This window comes from Musca vetustissima, unplaced genomic scaffold (assembly GCF_032173495.1).
Source record: "Musca vetustissima isolate MV318-11 ecotype Yass unplaced genomic scaffold, APGP_CSIRO_Mvet_v1 utg6369, whole genome shotgun sequence".
Taxonomy (NCBI): Eukaryota; Metazoa; Arthropoda; class Insecta; order Diptera; family Muscidae; genus Musca; species Musca vetustissima.
Genome location: NW_026889093.1, coordinates 1,040,313 through 1,063,854, shown reverse-complemented (window position 1 = coordinate 1,063,854; position 23,542 = coordinate 1,040,313). Strand labels below are relative to the sequence as shown.

At 34.1% G+C, this 23,542-nt stretch overlaps 1 protein-coding gene across 1 annotated transcript in view; it reads left to right on the top strand.

The window, feature by feature from the left end:
* Positions 1 to 22,178, top strand: part of LOC133336823 (muscle segmentation homeobox) — a 30,773-nt gene extending 8,595 nt beyond the window's left edge. The window contains exons 4-8 of the mRNA XM_061545101.1: positions 537 to 715; positions 4,340 to 4,447; positions 16,289 to 16,465; positions 17,350 to 17,449; positions 22,021 to 22,178. Of these exons, the coding sequence (XP_061401085.1) occupies positions 537 to 715; positions 4,340 to 4,447; positions 16,289 to 16,465; positions 17,350 to 17,449; positions 22,021 to 22,127 (671 nt within the window). The 3' untranslated portion in view covers positions 22,128 to 22,178. The remainder of the gene's footprint in view (positions 1 to 536; positions 716 to 4,339; positions 4,448 to 16,288; positions 16,466 to 17,349; positions 17,450 to 22,020) is intronic.
* The last annotated feature ends 1,364 nt before the right edge of the window (positions 22,179 to 23,542 follow it).

Genomic DNA, 23,542 nt, shown 5'->3' with positions numbered 1-23,542 from the left:
AAGTAGAAGTGACGAACAACAGCAACAACAGTGCGACAACATCCCAACTAAAGATCATCCTTGGTAATTTTGTGGCCGCAGTTGAGGTTGGTTATTTCTAATTATTCATAATGTGTCCCGATTTTTTGCGTTATTTTCGGATGTTATAATTAATGCAGGGTCACCGGCTGACATTGAAGGCGACTCTTAAATGCCAAATGAATAATAATAAGTTTATTTAAATATATAGGTGAGAGATGAATTCACCGTCGAGTTATTTAACAACATGGTAATGTTGTTAAATACCCTGAAAGTAGTTGCATTAGCATTACTTCATTTTCCGGTAGAATTTTGTTAGGGCTAATTTCGCTTTTATTTAATATATTCCCAAAATACACAAACAGAATATTAGCTGCTCCGAACATCCATCCATCCTCACATTCGCCCCATAATTATATTGCTTTGCAGCTCTCAACATAATTTGCCTAATTTCTTGTCACTAATTTATGTCTGTATATGTGTCCTTTCTTTCTTTCTCTCTTTGTGTGTTGCTGTAGCGGAAGGTGCTTTTAAGAAACTGAAACCTGAACCAAGCACGGGCCTTTCATCCGTTTCCAGCGGTATAACATCACCAGGAAGTGGTTTGTCATCATTAAGTCACCATGCCGGCCATACTCCAACCACAGCATCATGTCCAACGCCAGCGAGACGAAGACATCGAACGACATTCACACAGGTCAGTATTTTGTTTGTGTTTTGTTGTTTGTTAATAAATAAACGATGTCACGTCGTAACGTCATTCTTAGATGGCTCCAGACACACGTGGACACGTATGAACTTTGAAGTCGTCACCTGACTTGTAAAGTGGTGGTGGTGGTGTAGGAACTTCCATCAACCATCAACCAAGATTCCCTAAATAACTGAGTGACACACACGTGTGCCTCAAAAGTTACAAGAGGTGATCACATGTATGAGAAGCTTTGTATGTGTGTATGTGTTTTTAAGGACACTTATCATGTAGGAGTAAATTATTTAAGAAATAGTTGAACTAGTTAAGTCTTTTGCGGAAATAAATCGTTTTATTCAATTAGTCGTAAAAAATAAGGGAAGCAATGGAGACGGTTTTGGCGGTCAGTTAAAATTAAAATTGTTTCAATTTGGATCGCTGATTCCTATTACGTAAATCAATTTTGAGAATATATCGCAGGGGTCCTCGTGACGTTTATCCTTACAAAGGTTACTTACCTCATTCTCCTATACAAACTTCAATCTGATAGATCCACATGTTATCTGAAGCCTCCTAGAGGGCTTCAGATTTACCTGTATGGCCTAAAACTTCCTTGTATTTCGGATGGTGAATGTATCAACATTGTGTCACACTTAGGACCTGGCGAACGTAGTATCTTAAAGATGATTCTCACAAAAGATGTTATTTCAAAATGTCCAGACACACCCATTGAGCAGACGTAGTATTTTTACCTTAACTTCTATTATTATAACTTTTTAAATTTATGGAGGATCTCAGCGGCAATTCGGAAGAACCAAACTATATATAGTGATATTTGATGACTCTGTTTCGATTATGGATCAGTACATTATTGATGTTTATCTCCGACACATACTTCATTCCATTGTCTTTCTAGCCCTGACAATGTTTTACGAGAATCTATCCAATCGATTTAATCGCCTAACCACCTAAGGTCCTTACGGGCGTAGTAAATTTATCTTGGATTCTCTTTTGCCAAAGAAGAGACTGTTTCCATATTTCTAGTCTACATATTCTACCACATTAAGACCTGGCGAAAGTAGTGGCTTTATTTCAACTTCTCTGATTCCAATAAGAAGAAGGAAGACAAAAGATCTAAATAGTGTTATTTGTGCGCCACATGAATTTTAAGTTGCCGAAATTCCTCTTGGGCGGCCAAAATATGACAAAATGCTTTAGCGGGATTTCCAAGAAATATATGACATTCAAATTACCGTCAGAATATATTCATGTACAATTATTTGTACAATAAAGTATAACAATTAAAAATAATGTCGCCCAATATATATATATATATTATGAATTATCTTCATAGTCGGATTATTTATAATTTAATATTCCTTCTAGGAAATTGTAAAACGTTTAAGAATAATGGCGCCCAACGTGTTAGTTTAACACTCCGTCGCTATTCGTTGTAGATTGATAGGGCTTTTTCTATAAAGCCTTCAAATAAATCATAATATTAGCTTGGAGAAAAAGAAATCCATTATTTTTATATGAAGAATGAAGAAAGCAAGAAAAATATGATAATCGCTTGGTGCCAAGTCCGGACTGTATGGCGGATACATTAAAACTTCCCAAACAAGCTCCCGAAGTTTCTGGCCAGTCACTTTAAATGTGTGTGGCCTAGCGTTGTCCTGGTGGAACAGGACACCTCTCCTGTTGGCCAATTCTGGCCGTTTCTGGTCAATTGCTGTCTTCAAACGGTCCAGTTTTTGACAGTAGTGATAGAATTTAGCTTTAGAAGCAACACATAATAAATAATCTACTTCCAGACCCACCAAATGCATAACAGAACCTTCCTGGCCGTAAGTCCTGGTTTGGCCACCGTTTGAGGTGTTTCACCGCTCTTTGACCATAATCGTATTCGAACATACGATAAGTATGTGATCCATTTCTCATCTCCGCATGTTATTTGAAGCTCCTAGAGTGTCACCATCCGTTTAAGCAATGGGTCTATCTCATTCCGTTTGGCCACGGCTTCGCAGATGGAAATTCGATCCATTCTTTTTTTTCTGTTAATTGGTGTGGCACCCAAACATCGAGCTTCGTTTGGAATCCAGGTTTGTGTAAATGGTTTAAAACAGTTTAATGGTCGATTTTTAGGTCCTGGGCGATGTTACGACTGCTAACATGCCGGTAAACTTCGAACATTTCTTCGATTTTATCGACATTTTCGACGATCGGCCTAATGGATTTCTAATATATTTATGCTAATATATTTATGCTTGTAAATAAAAATGGCGCCCAACTATTGAAATCTGTTGAAATCAATTATAACGAATGGCGCTCAATATCTCAAAAGTCGGCTTCTTTACATTTAAGAGGAAATAAGATGACAAATTATATCGAATATATAAATTTTATTATCTCCCACTATTCGCTGAGTTTATTCTGGATGGTAGTCCAAATTCAATCCCTTTTTAAATCGATTTATAGTCTCGAGGACCCATCCAATAGAACCTTCGAAATCCTGCACGGAATGTAATCATACTAATTCAAGGATGAGTATCCTTTCATGGTAAACAGAGTTAAAAACAATGACGCTCAATTATTGAAACACAAATGGGCCCAATATTTGCGTATGAGATAAAAATAAGGTAGAGTGCTCAAAATGTTAATAGCCAATTTCTTCCTCTATTCGTTGTGTTAAAATCTAAGCCCTATATCTATCAATGGAAACTCAATTGATAAAGCCTACAATTTCCCACATAGAACTTTATCAACCTAATTCAAAGGTCAGCCATTGTAATTAATTTTGGCATTCCTTTTATAACTCATCAATACATAAATTTCAGATCAGGATAAAATTGCGCTCAAATTTACGAAATCCTCTCGATGTCAAATGTCAATTCTAAAGCGTATACGTTAAATATAATCCAATGGTTTTGAGAACAGGATTAACGTGACGTGTACGCTATGGAATTGGCGTTTGAAATCGTAGGGATTTGGTAATCTAAACGCCCTCTAAAATTCTATGACGATCTAGCCGTGCCTGTCCGTCAGTCTGTTTTAATCACGATACATTTCAAGAGAATTATGAAAAGATGCTAAAATTTTGCATAATTTCTGAAATTCTATTGTTGGGTCAAGTTCGAAGGCATTCGAGGTATAGCCCCATACAACGGTTTCCCCAAATTTGCGGTCATTTCAAGATTTTTGGACGGGTTTGTGATATTTTGGCTCTCATTGGGTGAGAAATTATCACTGTCGGTCCATTTTAGGTATATCCCCCATTTAGGGTAATTTTTATATTTCTTCAGCAAATCTCCCTGTCAAACATTATCAGTATTGGTTTATGTTTTGGGGAAGTCTCGCTTCTTTTAATATTAAAACAGTTTACTTTATGTCTGTTGTAATGTGAAAAGGTACCAAAACTATATATAAGGAATTAAAAATTATTATAAATAATGGCGTCCAACGTGTAAATAGCAGAATTAATTGTTAACTCCCAATTTGCATGGAATTGTACATTCAGAGAAATATTCGTCAATATTACAAATTCTCTTTCTATCTTCCTATTTTAATTACAACAAATATTTAACTCTTTCTCTATCTCATCTCTATATTTTTTCTTTTTTTTGTGCATTTCAGGAACAATTAGCCGAATTAGAAGCAGCTTTTGCCAAATCACATTACCCTGACATCTATTGCCGAGAGGAATTAGCGAGAACGACAAAATTGAATGAGGCGAGAATACAAGTAAGTTGAAACAATTTTTAAAAACTTTGCTGCTGGATTTGAATTTTCCGAAAAACAAAAAAACAAACAAATGGTCACATTCAAACACAAAATATCAGTTTCCTTTGCTAATGATGGGTGAACTGTAAGCGATTAACAGGCAAGCCTTTTTTGTTTGTATCAAACAAGGCCAGAGGGGATAGGGGTGTTGCTCTAAAGTGCATTTGTCAACAATGGAAACTAAATACTTTCTTTTTTTTGGTATTCTAGATCAGCAAAAGCAACAACAACCAGAAAGAACAAAACAATACAAACAATTCCTAATCGACTTTGTATCAATCCCAGGGGTCGTAGTGCTGGTGGTGGTGATGGCAAAAAAATCCCCTTTGGTATTTCATTCACTTTACTTTTATTTTTTTGTCACGAGTACTGCAGTATCTTGTTGTGCTTTTTCTCTTCTATGCCCATTCCAATTCATGTTTTATAGTCAGTCGGAAGGGGGATGGGATGGTGGTGATGCGCAGGCTGTTCATGTTAAAAGTCCCTTTGCAGTCGGTAATTAATTTATAGTTTTATCTGAAATTCAAACATACTTTGGCGACAAATAAGCCAACTTTGTCATCACATACTTAATGTCGGATTAGAAACGAGCACTCAACACTAGGACAACAATAATAGCAACAACAACAACAACGCTGTTATCATCACGGCTAGAAATGTAATGGGATGGTTGCACTTTATTTCCTCGTTTTGTTTTTCTTGTGGGTGGTTTTTCTATCCTCTTTGCTGTAATGTCAAGGATTTGTGAGGAAAGATTGATGCTGTTGAGGATGATGGTTTTTGCTGGACTAGTTATTCGGTTGGCTTTTGCGGTGTACAATTACAGACAAAAATGACAAATGACAGTAATGAAGAGGAGATTTTAGTGTGTGTGTCGTGTTATACACAGTGGTTTAGTTGGCAATAAGATAAATACTAAATAGAATAAGAAATAGAGCAGAAACAAGGATCACTTTCTATAACTAAATGACGGGCATGAGAGGCAATGAGCTTTCCAAATATACGTAAACATGAAGGGCAGTGAGTTTTCTTCATATACGGACGGAAGGCGCAGAGAGTATTTTTAATGACTAGCGGAAGTGCGGGGAATCTTCTTGATAGATAACCTCATACTGGGGTTCCCTCCCCTAATAATCGAGCTTAAGGGAAGGGAGTTTGTATTAACAAGCTGAAACTAGAAATCCGCTTCAAGAACAGATTTTTAAGGATCTGGAAGGGCACCTTCACCTGATGCAGGAGAGAATGCTTATACCTTTCCTTCAACCAAATTTTTTTGAAAGTGTTATTGTCTTTTATTTTCCTTCTACGCAATCAAATAATATTTTTCAAGCCCCAATCATTATATTTATAATAAAATCCCTGATATAAATATGTAAAATGTGTATGAATCATGGCGCCCTACGTGTCAACTTTTAACTTTTCTACAATTCCTGGTAGATTTATGGATAAAAATTTATACAATTTTCCAATTGATTTGTAGACTCGAAAACTCTCCCAATAAAGTCATAGAATCCTGGCACGGAATCAATTCATGCTTATTAATTATAGTTAACAATAATGGATAATATCCGTGGTGTAAATATATATGAAACATGGCGCCCAACGTGCCAACTTTTCACTATCCTGTGATTCGTAGTAGATTGATAGATAAAAATTTATACACTTTAAACTTGCCCGATAAAGTCTTAGAATCCCCGCACGTAATTAATTCATGCTTATTCATTATAGTTAACAATAATGGCGCCCAATTGTTTTTACAATTAAAAAAAAATAAATTATAATCTCTTAATAATCATTTTCTTGGTACTTGACTGTGCCTATAGAAATATTAAACCCGTTACAGAATAATGGCGCCCAAAGTGTAATTTTTTTTATATATATGAACGGCTTTGTAGATGTTGTACTTTATAGATGTGTTGAAGGGCAGGAAGTCTGCTGAAACGCAGGGAGTCTTCTTTATAGACGAGCTGTATGGACGGAGAGTCTTTTTTTATAGACTAGCGAAAAGGCAGGGAAACTTCTCTATAGAGGACGTAATGTAGAACGGGGAAGCTTCTTTATTGAATATGTGATGCAGGGCAAGGGGTATTCTTTTTTGTCGAGCTGAAAGTTTTTATCATCGAGCCGAAGAATATAATCTTCTTCAGGCGCCTTTACAAGCTGTAGACGGGGACGTGAATCAGAGGTCATCCATCTAGTTAATAGATCCTTTAAGTTCAATAGAAAGCAAAAATGAACTACTGGAGCAAATTGAACTAGATGAGCGAAAGAACCGCATCTAGTATCGATCGTTCCTTTTACGGAATATTTTTTTTGAACTAGTTCCTTCGGGAACAATCCATCTTGTGAACCAACTGAATCCGACTGTCATTATGGACAAGCTGAACTCAAATTCTGGGAGTAGTTGAAGGACAAGAATTCTAAATAAACTGGGAAGTATTTTAAAATAGCAGCTGAAACTGGGAAGTATTTTAAAATAGGAGCTGATCGACAGGGATTTTGAGACAGGCTGCGGCTTTTAAGCGAGTTTATGCTCATGAATGAGCTGAAGAACTGGGGATCTCCTTTATAAAAAAGATTTACATGGAAAGTAAAATTAAGGGTGCCCTTATTGCCGAGTTGAATGGTGCCTTTATAGACGAACTTGAGCTCCCTTCTATATAGACAAGCTGAAGTTGAACAGAGATACTTCAAGGACGATGAAACTGCTTCAGGCACCTCCAGAGATTTGCTGTGAGTGATTTTTTTATAAAAAACATGGAACTGGGAAAATTAGAAAATATTTTATATAGGAGCTGAAGGACAGGAATTTTAAAGTATGGAGAGTTTTTTTTATAAAGAATCATCTAATAAGGGTGCTGATGGACATGGATTTTGTGGCAGGCAACGGTTTTTAGGCGAGTTTATGCTCATGAGTGAACTGAAGAACAGGATCTTCTTTATAAAAAATCTGAACATAGAGAGTCTCCATATATGGACTGAAGGCAGGGTGTCTTTATAAAAGAGCAGAAGGCAGGCAGTGTTTATTGACGAGATAATTGCGTCTTTATAGACGAATTTGAGTTCCCTTCTACATTGACAAGCTGAAGGGTTTTTTTTTGACAAATTGACTGTTTTTTGTATGCGAGGGTTTTAAATCATTATGAGCCGAATATAGGCTCTGAAGCAGTGAGTATTTTTTTATAGAAAATCTGGAGGAAAAATTATTCTGACCAATTGAGAAACTGAAGGACTTCTGAGTGCGAGGTTTAAGCTAATAACTGGAGAACAGAAAATCTTATTTATAAAAGAGTTGAAGCAGTGAGTATTTTTTTATAGAAAATCTGAATGTGGGAGTCTTTTATGAATGAGATAAAGGGCAGCCAATCTGTTATAGAGAAACTGAAGTGCTGGGATTCTAAGAAATGGAACTAGTTTAAGCTCATAGCTGGAGTAAGTCTTATTTATAACAAGCAATGAGATTTTTCAAGAAAATCTGAAAGACGGGGAGTTTTTATACAAGCTTAAAAACGGCAGTAACTTTGTACATCGCAGTTTGAAGTCAGGTAGACCATAAAAACGACGAGCTGCAAAAAGCATGGAAAAGTATATTTAGATTAGCTAGAACCAAGGTGTCTTTATCAACGCACCTAAACTCGAAATCTGAGCTACATCTGTCTGGTATCTTTACATATATGCTGACGCACTGACAGTCTTTATAAGCGAGAAGAATTATAATTTTTTTATAGGCAATCGAAAGCAGGGATTCGAAATTCCTTTATAATTTTTTTAATGTCTATATATGTTCACCCCTCTTAACCACAGTGCCGCGAAACATTTTCACAACTTGTTCAATTGATTTCAAAGTCTCCCCCTCCACTCCTTAAACCTCAATTTCTTACGGCAATTTTCCAAACAGATGTAGATTCATAGATTTTGACATTTGCAATTCCACACCCAAACCAAATGACATTCTCAGTAGAGCGTAAAAGCCACAATACGAGAGGCAAAAATAGAAAATTGCAATACAGTTCTCCGCATCCTTGAAGAAAAACTACCAAAACATCACACATCCATCCTCCCTTCACAAAAAACAACAAGAACATCAAATTAAAATGCAATCATCACTGTCGTAGAGGCCCAACTGGAATTGTTGTCAAATTACAGGGGTTGTCAGTTGTCATATGATTCCAAATCCCCTTGTACCTTATGTTGGAATATTTATCGCAAACACTCTATTAAGGACACATTTCGCTGTGTGTGTGTGCGCGCGCGATGTCTGATTTATTGAAATATTTGAACATTTGTTATCAAAAATATGTTTTATGCTCATTAAAGTGAATTTGAAACAGGGAAATTATTTTCAAATATTTCATAAATCGTATGGTTGTTGACAACCACCAGACAAAATAACCCGAATGATGACTTGTCAGCACGGTGTTACATTTACAAGTACAATGGAGGGGTGTTGATGCCAAAGGATTCATTCATTTAACCATTGGATATCAGATGTTTTTTGTCTGATCTCCGATTATGGTGTTGTGATAAGATTACTGGCATTTGTTGCTGCTATTGTTGTTTTTGTCTAATTAACCCTCATCAAGGAACCCGTTGTGGAATTATAGATGTAATAGCATAATCATGTAGTATTATTATTTTTTCAAATGATAAATATCACATGTTTACAATGTAAAGGTGTCTTCCAATTTGGGATAACAACAAGTGTATTTTCTGTTCGCACAAAATAAATTTTGAGTTCGGGTTCTACATGTAGAAAAAAGGTAAATTAAAAAAATGGAATATTTACGGGAACGGAGTCTGAAAAGACGAGCTGAATGGTGCCTCTGTAGACGAGTCAATGGGAGTTTCTATAGACTGATGGCAGGGTGTCTTTATGAAAGGACAGAAGGCAGGGAGTAATTATTGAGGAGTTGTAGGCAATCTTTATAGATGACCTGAATTGAGTCTTTGTAGGGGGATAGAGCTCTCGTCTTTATAGACGCGCTGAAGGAATTTTGGAATCGAGTCTTTATAGACAAACTGAAGAGTGCCTCTGTAAACGTGATGAGGAAAACTTTTTATAGATGAGTGTAGGGAAATCTTTATACAGGAGCTGAAGGTCGCCTTTTTAGACGAGCTGAAGGGAGTCTTTATAGACGAACTATATGACATCCTTTTACACGAGGTGAAGGTCGTCTTTATAGACATGCTGAAGAGTGCCTCTATAAACGGGATGAGTTCTTTTGGTTTTCTATACTTCGTGCTGATGAGATCCCAGATAATTTCTTTAAAATAGGAATCCGTGTTTTCTCCATGCACCTTCAGCATTTCGTGGGGGCTTTTTGCATTTTGTTTTCCAGGAATCGTGGAGTGCCAACCAAATATTTTTTTTTCTTTTTTGAATAATGCCCCTATGGCTTTTTCTTTATAATGCCCCTATGTTTTTTAATAATGTCCCTATGGCTTTTTTCTTTATAATACCTCTAAGGCTTTTTTCGTTATAATGCCCCAATGGTCGTTTTTATAAGTTTGATTTATTTATATATATTTTATATGCCCCTATCGCTCTTTTTCAAAATTCTGATTTTTCGCCTCTGGTTTTTTTAATAATTTTGAATATTTTTTACACAAATACGATTTTTTTAAATATATTTTTGTGTCCGCTGGTATTTTCTGTTTCTCTCGAAGGATCAAATGTATATGAAAAATTTGAATCCGGCTCGAAGGACCAAATGTTATAGAGAGAATTGAACTGACAATCGAACAATGAAGTTGTTTAATTTCTCCCGCTAACACATCTATAAATAACTTGTCAATATCTATAGTTTATACGTTCATCGGGATCAGTTCTTTTCAATTATAGCTACTCTCTGATCATACGATACCATCTGTCGCTTGGGAATGTTTCGGCTTTGGCTTAGAATATTCCTGATGAGCTGACTCCTACTCCCATTACGAAGTGTGACGAAAGAAACTCCATGAAAATAAAACAGGTGATCTCCTGTTATTGAAGATATCTTCTTAACTCTAAACCTATATATTAATACATAAAACTACATATCGATTTCAAATAAATATATATCGAACATGTAAATAGATTTGGGTTAGGACACATTAATGGTCTTTATTTATGATTATTATTATGATTATGATCATCCAAATACAAATCATTCGAACACAGATATTTTCCTTAAACTATTTGACTCCAAATAAAAACCCTTACGTACAAGTCCTGTCTTACCACTTGGTCCGACTTCTATCACCCTATTGGTGATCTCCTCTCTTTACCGCTACCGACACATACGAGACCGAAGATTGAACTGTCTGAAGCAACGTAGTCTTGTTGCAAATACGCTTACTGTCGTCTTGCTTGTACTTTTCTTGGATTTTACCCCACTGTGGTTATCCCTAGTCACCATCTTCGTAGAGGTCTTGATAGGGATAACAACTATACGCGGCGTGAGAATTCTGTCGACTAATAATAGTAATAGTTTTCTTACGGCCTTGTTCGGTTAATATATTTAATAATTCCACAGCACCTTGAGGTGTTTCCTTATCGTTCTCGGCTATCGATCTGAGTATATCATCGACATATCGTTGGCAAAGCAAATTGCACTTGTATGGGCCGTCTTGTCCATAGCTTCTTTGCTTTTCGCATTTTTTGTTTGCTGGAACTGGCACCGGGGTTGCAAAAGTAACTTTGTTACTCCCGACTTGAACAGCTGTCGCGAATAAGTGGAGCTATATTTTCGCTATCTAAGTCACCATCTAGTCAGCATATCTAATATTAGATATACTGACTAGATGGTGACTTTCTCATTGCCATAATATTAGAGCAATCATCCTTGTCCGTCGTAGGACAATCGTCGCATATATAAATTGCAATGTTCTCCTGACTCAGGCGTAAGTTTTTACACTCTCTCTAATTCGTAGGAATTACGTTTGAGTTATCGTGCTACAGTTGCTGCAGATTTATCTTCTGTAACCCTTCTTGTCCAGAGCGTCTTTGATTTTCACATTTTAGATAAATTGACTTTCGACTAATCGACTTTTTGTATTGAAAAATCTAAAAGTCGAATCAACTTTTGATCTTTGAGAAAGTCTGAAAGTCAACTTTTGAAGATCGCCTTTCGATTTTCTTCATAAATACTTTGTTTATTACCACAAAGCCCCAATTGTCTAAAATTACGCATTCCAGAACTTTATTTTATCTGTTGACAACAATTCATTTTGCGTTAGTCGGTAAAAGTTGAAAATCGAATTTGAAAAGGTTTGACAAAATCGTAAGATCGAGAGGTCGACTTTTCATTCAAAACAAAAAGCCGAAAGTCTAAAAGTCGACTCTTTGGCCAGAGGCAAAGTCGTCATGTGCGCTCGGCTATGTATGCCTATTTTGGGTGATGGAATCCGCAGTGAGGTCGCAAAAGTAACTTTGAATCTGAAATATCGGTTTGCCGTAACTTTCGATGAATGTGTGAAGCTGGAATGCTTTTCTGATATAGGCGGAAATTTCTATGCTTCTCAATAAGGCTGAGAAGACAGTCATTCTGTCTAGTGAGGCTTTTTACTTTTGAATGGTATTGTAATCGTTCTCAATTTATATTTCTTACAACACTTACATTAATATTTCAACAAAATATTAGTAAACATTAAAAATTCTTACCTATAAAACCTAAACATAAAACAATCTTCTAGTTTCAACATAAACAAAGCTCAGTTTTCATTTAAAATTGACTTCAATACGAAGTGGAAAAATTAATGAATTTCCATCTTGTTCTATGTTAAATATATACACATTAAATATATATTTCGCTAAATTGATGTGCATTTGTGTGTATGTATAAGCACACACACATATATACATACATAGAAATATTTCACATATACAATATACACAGACAACTGATGTATGGAATTTCTGTGAGCAGCATCAAATGGATCCTTAATTGAGTTATTCCGCCCACATTGCATGATGACTTGGTGCGGCACAAGGATATTACAGACATACAAATATACACACATATATACACTCACAAAATACACCCACACATGAACGATGCTAACAAACAAAAATGAAATGAAAATGGTAAAGTAAAATAAACATGTTTTTCAACTACGCCATCTCCGAACCGAAACAACCACTACGGCCAGCAGTTATTCCGTCAAACAAACCGTCAGCCATTGCCACCCTCATTTCAGAGTTTCAGTATAGAAAATGCTCCCGCCAACCAACACCCACACACACATTCACATCCACCATCATTAGGTTGGAGCAAAAAAAAACCAAAGGCATGGCAATGGCGGCAGCAACAACAGCATCAACCCGTAAAATGAACCACCATTTCAGCAGATGATGACAACGTGATGACGATGTGCCGCTGAACGAAAGAAAGAAAAAAAAATAAGAAACCCAAACATTCCATGGCTAGTACAAAAAAAATAAAGCTTTTCCCCACCAAAAAAATAAATACCACCATGGATATCCTCTTAGAAGAAGTTCTAACACATTTTTGGGCGTTTGGGGTTACTTTCCCCATCTTTAAACGAAACTTCTTATGATTCAGATGGTGCCCGAAACATGAAAGAAAACATAAAATCATGCCACTTGAATAAACAAAACCTATACCAAGATGACAGAAGCCAAGGATGTAACGGGATGGGAAGATAAAGATGTGCTGAGCGGAATGTGGGGGGAGGGGACTTTTTAACATCAATATATAAAGACGCCGCAAATATTTCTTTAATAAAATGTTGAGAAATCTATATAATCTAACAGGATCCATAGTCTGATTTCGAATCGCTTCCACGTTTTATATATCGATAACGTTCCGCTACATATACCAAAACTATCTTCAACTCATCTATAAAATCCCAGGGGTCTCCCGACTCCCTTCAACTAGCTCCATAAAACAGCTACAGAGCGAGCAGCAGCACCCAACGTCTATCTGTCAAGTCGTCACTTGGGAATGTTTCGGCAATTGTTTCAAATATTCCTGTGAATACTACCATTGGATCCATGTTCAATTTTCCTCCCATTTTCCTTTTTATGTCGCCGCCGATGCATAAAATACCGAAGTTTGAATAGTCTGCAGCGATGATGGCTTCTTTGCAGCAAGTTGCCGTTTCTCTGTCAATCTCAAGGATTTCATTCTATAGAGACCAAGAACAGCTGTCATTGAGTCGCTACAGTTACACTTCCTTCACTCTTACATGCACTTGCCTTATAATTTACTCCAGAACTGTGGTAGAGGTCTTGACCTGGATAACAACTATACCCGGGTTGGGAATTCTATCGAGTAGGTTTCCTAAAGGTCTTGTACGGTTAATATCTTTCGTTTGTAACATGATGCAATAATAAGGTGATGTATCAGAACAAAAACCTTTGTTTTTGTCTCGATTATCTGTCAAATTTTTCCATATCATATTTCAAATGGTTGGCAACACTGCACATCGAATTCAAGTAAAAATTGCCCACTTTGACAATTAATCAAGACATCAGCTGCGCTAAATGGACTACGTACTCATTGTGCCATGGTTTCTAATTGGATTCGATGTGCAATGTTGCCAACCATGAGAAATATTACTAGATTAAATTTGACAGATGATCGAATTAAAAACAGGTGTTTTTGTTTTGACACATCATCTTATTATTGCATCATGCTCTGTTCCTTAAGGTATTCTATTCGATTAACTGTCAGCTGACTATTCGATTAACTGTCAAACTGCCATGGCACAATGAATAGATAGTCCATTTAGCGCAGCTGATGATCATTTTGACTGCTCGGGTGAAATCTTCTGGCCATATCGCTTATGGCCTTATTATTGGATTATGGTTTCTACCATGGCATGGCACAATAAATAGATAGTTCGTTTAGCGCAGCTGATGACTCGATTAACTGTAATTTCGATGTGCAATGTTGCCAACCATGTGAAATATTACTAAAAAATGACAGATGATCGTGACAAAAAAGCTTTTGTTTTGATACATCACCTTACTATTGCACCTTTATATAGATAAACGATTTGATCAAAAGCAACTAGGTGAATGATACAAAAATTAACGGAGCAAAAGGAAAAAGATGATTCCTTTTTCAGAATAGTTTTATTGAACCAGTTCGTTCCGCAATGACCCATATCTTTAGTTTTCGCATTTTTGGTTCCTGGGGTCGGTTGCGGAATTTTAAAAGTAACATTGGCTGTCTGCCTATGCTTCTGATTGATTGTCTATTGATTCTGTCATTAGGCACAGAGGCTTTAGTTTGCTGGTCTTGTAACGTCTTGTAAAGCTTATTTGCCCTTCGGTTCATTTGCCCTTATGTTCATCTATAAAAATCTCCGATGAAACAACAAAGATAGGCAACATTAACCACTCATGTTAAAAATCTAGATGATTAGCTGATTAGAAGGCTTCTTGACTGGTCGGTTTGCAGTTTTAATGAATGATATCCCCAACTAAATAAATTGTTTATATATTTTTTTTCTATTTTCAATTTTCTCCCTTAGAAAAAAAACAAAATCATCCTTACTCTCCCTAGCAATAAAGCTGCATCCATCAACCATTTTTTCTTTTTTGTTTTAGTTTGTTGTATGGCATAAAAAATGTCTATATACGTAATTTAAATGTATATATAATCATGTATATACCCGCATACATAGTTGTAGACAAAAATAATGATGCTGAAATGAAATTGTAAACTTCAAGGGTCGCTTTTTTTGCTCTCTCCCTGTTTGCTGGTTTTTCTTTGTCGCCTCCATCATCGTTCGCTTCAACGTTCGCTAATACCCTCAATGTGCTTTAGGGTATTTTTCCTCAGGCATTGCCTTCAAATGTTGGAATTATTTTTTTTATAATTTTCATTTTTTTCTCCAAAGCTCCCCACCATTCTTGTGGATGTCCTTAAAGGATGTCTTATGTCGACGTAAGAAAAAATATCACTTAATATAAGGACAGGAAAAGAAAAAGACAACAACCAAACTTAATCATTTTACAGACTTTCATCTTTAAAACCCATACCTTGTTAAAAAGAAAACGTTTTCTTAGAAAAATATTGTATTTATTTTTTTTTATTTTTTGGAATTATGAAGGAGAAGAATGTTTTAAAGGAGCGGTTGTTATGAACGACCAAGAAAATATATTTTATGAGATTTCTAATATTCCACAATCTTTGTAGGAAGGACTCGTTATAGTTGGTTATTATCAGATTAGATACGAGTTTTAGATCCAGGTTTATGGATTTAAAATTAAACATGTCAATGTGAACGCATTTAAAAACAGATATTGTATAATCAATAGTTATCAGCTTTTATCGTGATAATGTGCATTATATCGATCATGGCACAATGAATAGGTAGTCCATTTAGAGCAGCTGATGTCTTGATTAACTGTAATTTCTACTTGAATTTGATGTGCAATATTGTCAACCATGTGAAATATTATAAGGAAAACTTTGACAGATAGTCGAGACAAAAACAAATGTTTTTGCTTTGATACATCACCTTATTATTGCATCATGATATCGATTTACCAATGGCACAATATATCGGTAATCATCCATTTAGCGCAGCAGACTATCCGATGAACTGTCAAAGTGGCCAGTTTCGACTTGAATTCCACGTGCAAAGTTGCCAACCATGAGAAATATTAGTAGATAAAATTTGACAGTTAGTCGAATAAAAAATGCTAATTCTAAATGCTTTATTTCAGTTTATTTCGTAAGTCATCATTATTTAAAACAAGTAGGACCTTGATAACAAATTGTATCCTCCATTACATATTTTCTTTTTAAATTACCTTCCTCATGAATTTCCCTTTTATAATTACAGGTTTGGTTTCAAAATCGTCGCGCCAAATATCGCAAACAAGAAAAGCAATTACAAAAAGCATTGGCACCATCTGTGATCCCCTCATGTAATGGCATGATGCGTAATATTCAAGGTTATAGTGTATCACGTGGTTATCAACCGTATCCCCATCATAATTCAATAAATCGTTATCCTCAGGTATGTTAAACTTCTTTAAGAAGCAAAAAATAAATCTAAACAATCACCCCTATTCTGTATGTCGACGTCGACACGAATCGACGTCGAAGAGAGTCGTCTTCTGCAAATTGGTATTCCCTATGCCGTTGTCGACATTTATCGATAACTATTGAAAGATGTTTGGTATTCCGTAACAACGTGTGACGACGACGATGTCGAAGATTTCTTCGTCATAGTTTTTGTTGACGACTGAAGCGTTTGAACATTTTTTTTTTAAATTTAAAAAAAAAAAAACATGACCGGACAAGAACAGGATACATCATTCTAGAATCTATTCAATACTTAATGCAAAATAAAGTGTAAATAAAGAAAAATATATGGGATCTATATATAAATCTAAACCGATTTTGACCAATGTCAATAGGACTCGTCTATGTGGAAATAAAATTTCATCCCAATTGGATGGATTTTTTCCAAATTTCATCCCGTTCGGATCATAATGGTGGCATGTAACTTGTTTAAAATAATACATGAATGGAGGGACATGCATAAATCGACTGAAAAATAATTCTATGTACATACTATATACTAAAAAGTAACTATGGGTCTATCTCGTTTCTTTTTGGTCGTTGCAAACACATTTACCAAGACATAATGCCCTGTGCCACAGTGCGGTGAAGGATACAAACACATTTTTGCCCAAAAATATGCAACAAAATTTTTGTTTTTATTGATATTATCGATAAATAGTCGACATCGTCGCATGAGTGTTACAGAATACCAAATCAGTGTCGAAGTGATGTCGATGTCGATGCGAAGTGATGTCGAAAGAGAAACGTCGTCGACAACGACGACGACATACGGAATAGGGGTGAATATATTTAACAAAATGTGTATATTTTCAGGATCTATTCCAAATGGGAGCCTCATCATATCCGGGTATGTCACAACCATTCTCAATGGCACATGGTACGAATATGGGTGGTGTACGTCAAGATTCAATGGGTATGTACAACTGTTTTTGAGTATTTTTTGTTGGCAATGTGAAATAAATATGTTAAAAAGCATTATTCGAAATGCACTCGTTTGAAAGGCACCCAAAATATGGTGTACAAAATTGCTATACAATTGTGAAAAGTGTAAATTTCAAAAACATTTTAACATAAATATCCTTATAACAACATCTATTTAAGTAAAATGTTGAATTTATTCTTTGGATTATTTTTAAATATATTTAAAAACACTTGCAACTTTTGTTAGTTTCACCGAAGAGATCTATTTTTACGTACAAAACCAGTGTTGCATTCCATTAGTACTGAGATTTCGATTATGATTTCAAATAAATCGAAATAAGAGATAATTTAGTTATTATGATATTCTATGAGGATTTATTTGACATGTAAAATTAGGAAAAAATACATATGTAATTGCATGTCGTTTTGACACATTGAAATTTCCGTATGTTTCACATGACGAGTTCGATTTCCATATGCAAAAAAGTTTCCATATGTATATGTAAAATACATATCGTGTAAAAACACCATAAGCAATGTAATTGGCAAATATTTGACAATTTACTTTTACACGTGGTTGTTGTTCATTGGCAACACGAAATTTAAAGCAATAAGGTGAAGTATCAAAACAAAAACCTTTGTTTTTGTCTCGACCATCTGTCAAACTTTTCCTTATAATAGTCCACATGATTGGCAACATTGTACATCGAATCCAAGTAGAAATTATGCACTTTGACAATTAATTTCTTTACGAATATATAATGACGTTAATCTTTATTTCTACTTGAATTCGATGTGCAATGTTGCCAACCATGTAAAATATTATAAGGAAAAATTTTACAGATGGTCGAGACATAAACAAAGGTTTTTGTTCTGATACATCACCTTATTATTGCATCATGGGACTACCTATTTATTGTGCCAAGACCCCAATAGCAAAAGGTCTCATTTTCAAGAGTTGGCAATACTAATTAATAGTGATGTGATGCTATTACCCAGTTTTCTTATGATTATGGCCTATTTGATGTAATTTTACTGTAAGCATGATGCAGTAATAAGGTGATGTATTAAAACAAAAACCTTTGCTTTTGTCTCGACCATCTGTCAAATTTTTCCTCATAATATTTCACATGGTTGGCAACATTGCACATCGAATTTAAGTAAAAATTACCCACTTTGACAGTTAATCGAAACATCAGCTGTGCTAAATGGACTACCTATTTATTGTGCCATGACTGACTCGTTTCACACTAATACGCTGATGAAGGCTATCTATACTCGCACAGCCTTAGTAGTTCATGAATTCATATACTATATAAATATATTGGCTGCTTCTTAAGAAACGGAAATTATGCAATTACATTGAAGAAGTTTCTTGTATGGTAGATAACTTGTAAATTTCCTATAGTTAAAGGTATGAGGGATATTAAAGACTTACAAGCATCATGAAAGAGGGTGGAATGGGAGAAAGATTACTGCAGACACCTTTAAGGAGCTGACATGCTAGAGAGGAAATGAAAAAAAGAAAATATATCATAACAGACACCTTTAAGAAGCTCGCCAAGATGTTAGATGGCAAAAAATTCTATTACACATACAACACATACACATTTTCATAGTCTACAAGAAAATTACGATTATATCTTAGTTACAAAATATGAGACAGTTAATAACATCGAATGAAGTAGGAAATAAAATTGATGCAATCGAGAAAAAAGACGAAATAACAGGAATCATCATATATTAAATAACGAATAAATTAAGAAACTAAAATTAAAGAGGAAATAACAGCAACAAATTGATGATATAAATAAGACATACGGAAATCTTATCACATGGATAGTTAATAATTTAAAGCGCATATACATACAATAGAAAAATCAGGATTTAGGACTGATGTGTCATTTATTTCCTAAAAATGAGTCGCTCGGTGCACATCGATTAACTCCACCTTTTGGAAAATATTAAATTTGAGTATCAAAATTCTTGGTATAGTCACAACTTTTTATACTTATAATATTTCTGAATATTGGTGAATTCATATTATTTATGGAATTTTAAACACAAAATATATTATCGGATTTCTCAATTTTTCAGTTTATGGAGTTAACCGATATGTGCACTGAGCGGATGAACTTATGTTATGTTATTATAAATATCACATTCCTTCATTCTGCGTTGTTTTGTTCGACCTTTTGATGATTATAATAATAAAACAATATATTTGTTGGGGCTTGAGGTCTAGTTTCTTTTTTATTTTTCACGTTCGATATTTCGCAATTGATTTAAATTGCATCCTCAGGATAATCTACAAACATTGTTGATATTAATGACACTAATTATACAGAATGAAGTGACAAAATCGCTTAAAAATAAACTGGTGTCAAGTTTACTTAAAACTATGATAGACTTCTCTATCGTCGTCGGATGTAAATATTGTTTATTTTAGCTACTGCACGATCTCTCTTTCTGTGTAAGGTGTCTGTAACAGTAAGCTGCGTTGTTTGTGTCGCTCTTAAAATTAATTCTCTTTGTTGTTGGTAGGTTGTTTATGTGTAGCATTTCCAATGTAAGTCTCTTATTGTAATTGTTTTCTGTTTGAAGTATTTGTAATTTATCAAAGTTTCCAATTTCCAATAAAAATTTGAGTTAAAATTTTATTTTCTATTTTAAATTTCATGGTAAAAATGCTTTTATTTTTATAAACAAGTGTGAAAGTGTGCGTATATATAAACAAATACCAGCTGACAGTTATTTCCAATGGTTTCAAAGCCAGTGTAAATAACTTTAATTTATTTTCAGGATTTCTTAAAACCACTTCATATTCGATTTGCTCGAAATCCCATGCTTAATCGAGGCAATATTAAATACAACTCTGATTTTGTGCCAAAAAATGCATCACTTCTCCTAAAAGTGGCAACGCTTTACCCATGGCACAATGAATAGGTAGTCTATTTAGATCAGCTGATGTATTAATTAACTGTCGAGCCAAAAACAAAGGTTTTTGTTTTGATACATCATCTTTATCATGGCTTTACCCTTGTAAATACATTAAAATTCAAAATAGTTGCCAGCAAATAAAAATATCAGCTGAATAATTTATCATTTGTTTACATTTATAATAAATATTATAATTATACAGTAGATATCGGACATAAGAAACTCAAAAAAAACCGAAGATTTCTTTCTTATACGCGTTTTTTTCTTATATGGAATTATCGGACATAAGAAAGTTGTTTCTTATAAGCATACATACGCATATAAGAAATTTTTTCTTTTATGAATATATTCTCTTAATGTAAGAAAAGCTAGTTTTATAGAAAAACATTTTATTAAACAAAAAAATTCAGCTTATAAAAATACAAAATTACTAAATTAAAATCAGTTCACAGCTTCATTAAAAATAGTTGCATATGTTTTCGTACATATTAATAATATTATTTGAAATAGAATTCAAAAATGATTTTATTTCTCTTTGAAAAATTTCAATGCTAATAAATTGTCCAACAATCCTACAAATTTTCTTATATGGAACGTTTTCAAATACCTTTGTCAGCTTTTGTGTTTGACAAACATTTCTTATTTCAGTGTTTTTCTTATTCTTATTTTTTCTTATATGAAGCAATTTTTACACTGAGAAGATGTAAAAAGGCTCGGTGTTTTTGATATACTTTCTTATATGTATGCGATTTTTTCTTATATGAGATGTGCTTATATCCGATATCTGTAATAGTGGAACCACTGAAATGCATTTTTATAAGTAAACAAATAACAGCTGACTGTCAACACAGTTAGAATTTTGTATTTCGATTTAGATGACATAAAGAGCGTTTAGATTTACGAAATCCACTCGATCTTAAAAGTCAATTCCATAGCGTGTACGTCAAATATAAGCCACTGGATTTTTAAAAATGATTAAGGTGATGCCTACGCTATGGAATTGACATTAGAAATCGAGTGGTTTTAGTGCATAGTTGGGCAAACGTGCACACCAGCGTTGATGCGTTCTCTTTACATTTTGTGATGTCAAAACAAAAATAAACCTTAATGACAAATTGTCCGCAATTTTTTTAATGAATTTATTTTATTTATTTTTCCTGAGATGTTATTCATGTTTTAAAAATATTAAACTAATTAAATACCGCGGAGTATTCATGGTTTTCATTTTCCCTTAACCATTTTAAGAGAAATTATGCTCACCATTAGTTTAGTGTTGTAAACGCACTCAGAGTGTAAAGGCGTTTTAGAAATCGTGTTGATTTAGAAAGCATAGTCTAAACGTGCCTTTATCACATTTTCCTTGGATTTGTATTGGATATTTCCTGAACACGTATTAAATCAAAGTAAATTTACATATACGATTATAAATCAACTCGATTAAGGAAATCCTCCAGTATCAGGGTGTACTATGACGAGATCGCGACGCAATATATTTTGACCGAAAATGCTAATATATGTTTGCCATACTAAATAATCTAATAAATTTGTTTTGATATATTATTTTTAAGATATTATTTACAAACTTTCCCCTAATAAATATTTTATTTTTTTTTTTCATTTTAGGTATGTCACCCGAAGACGAATGGTATAATAAAAGTTTATCAGCGTTACGCATGAACAGCTCACATCATCCGAACCTTTCAGCACCGATGCTTCAATATCAAACATAATCGAAAACATTTGACGATTTCTTTTAAAATGTAAAATATTACTGAGGAAGAAGAAAAGAACCCCCTATCAAAGAAATAAAATGTTGCGCACATTCGTAGTTACAAAATGCTGGACCCAAGAAAAATCAAAAACACTCAATAAAATGGAAATATTTTACAATTTAAAAGAAATGCGTCAATGACAACAACAACTCAAAGAAATAATACAAAAGTATCCCAAAATCATTATTGGACTTTTTTAATCAAGCCATAACAAACAAAAGGAAGGAAGAACAAACAATATTTAAGAATATATCCTCAACAAACACAAAAAATGAAATAGAAATAAGAAAACAAAACTTTTATTGTTAATAATATCACAATAGAAATAATAATAATTATTATTAATAATATCGTAATTTTAAGAATCAAGAACAAATTGTAATGTAAAATTTGAACTTTGTAACTTGCTAAGAACATCACAAATTTGTTTCCTAATGTTTCACAAAATAACTCTCCTCTTCTCTAAATCTTAAACAAAATGTACTTATTATTATTTTAATTCTTTGTAAATAATTAACTGTTTCTATATATTTAAAAAAATACACATGTAGTAGTAATGTATTGTAAAGTCAATATAAGAAAAAAAAAGTATTACATTTCTGTGGGATCATTGTTATACTTTAAAAGTATTTGACAATCTACTAAACATTTTGAGGATGTCACTAAGCCTGCCGAAATGTGATGCATATAATCGACATTATTGGCGTTCTGTACTAATTTTAAAATTGTAAAATTTATAACAACTTCACTGATTCCCAATACAATAGCCAATAGATATAAATAAATAATATAATTTGTTTAAATTTCCAATAAAGTATATTAAATATATCTAAGAAGAAATTGAATTATTATTTTACTACTGAATTCGGACCAGATAGAATGTATACCAAGGCGTTTAGATTTTAGAAAACCACTCGATCTTAAATGCCCATTCCATAGCGTATACGTCAGATATAATCCACTGGATTTGTGAACATGAAATCGATTGGATTTAGTAGTCTAAACACGCTCTAAAGAAACAAACTTTAATCATGATCAAATGTTATATTTAAACTGCCTTTGCTAGAACACACCTAGTATATAACGAGCTAAATGGCAATCGCGATGCCAACCACAGCGAAAGGAACACTATGTGTTTATTTTATTTGGCAACACTATTCTTCATCGGCACGTTTAGATATACGAAATACACTTTATATCAAATTTCAATTTTCTTCATGTATACCCTATGGAATTGGCCATGATGCAATAATAAGGTGATGTATCAAAACAAAAACATTTGTTTTTGTGTCGATTATCTGTCAATATTTGTCCTTATAATATTTAACATGGTTGGCAACATTGCACATCGAATACAAGTAGAAATTATCCAC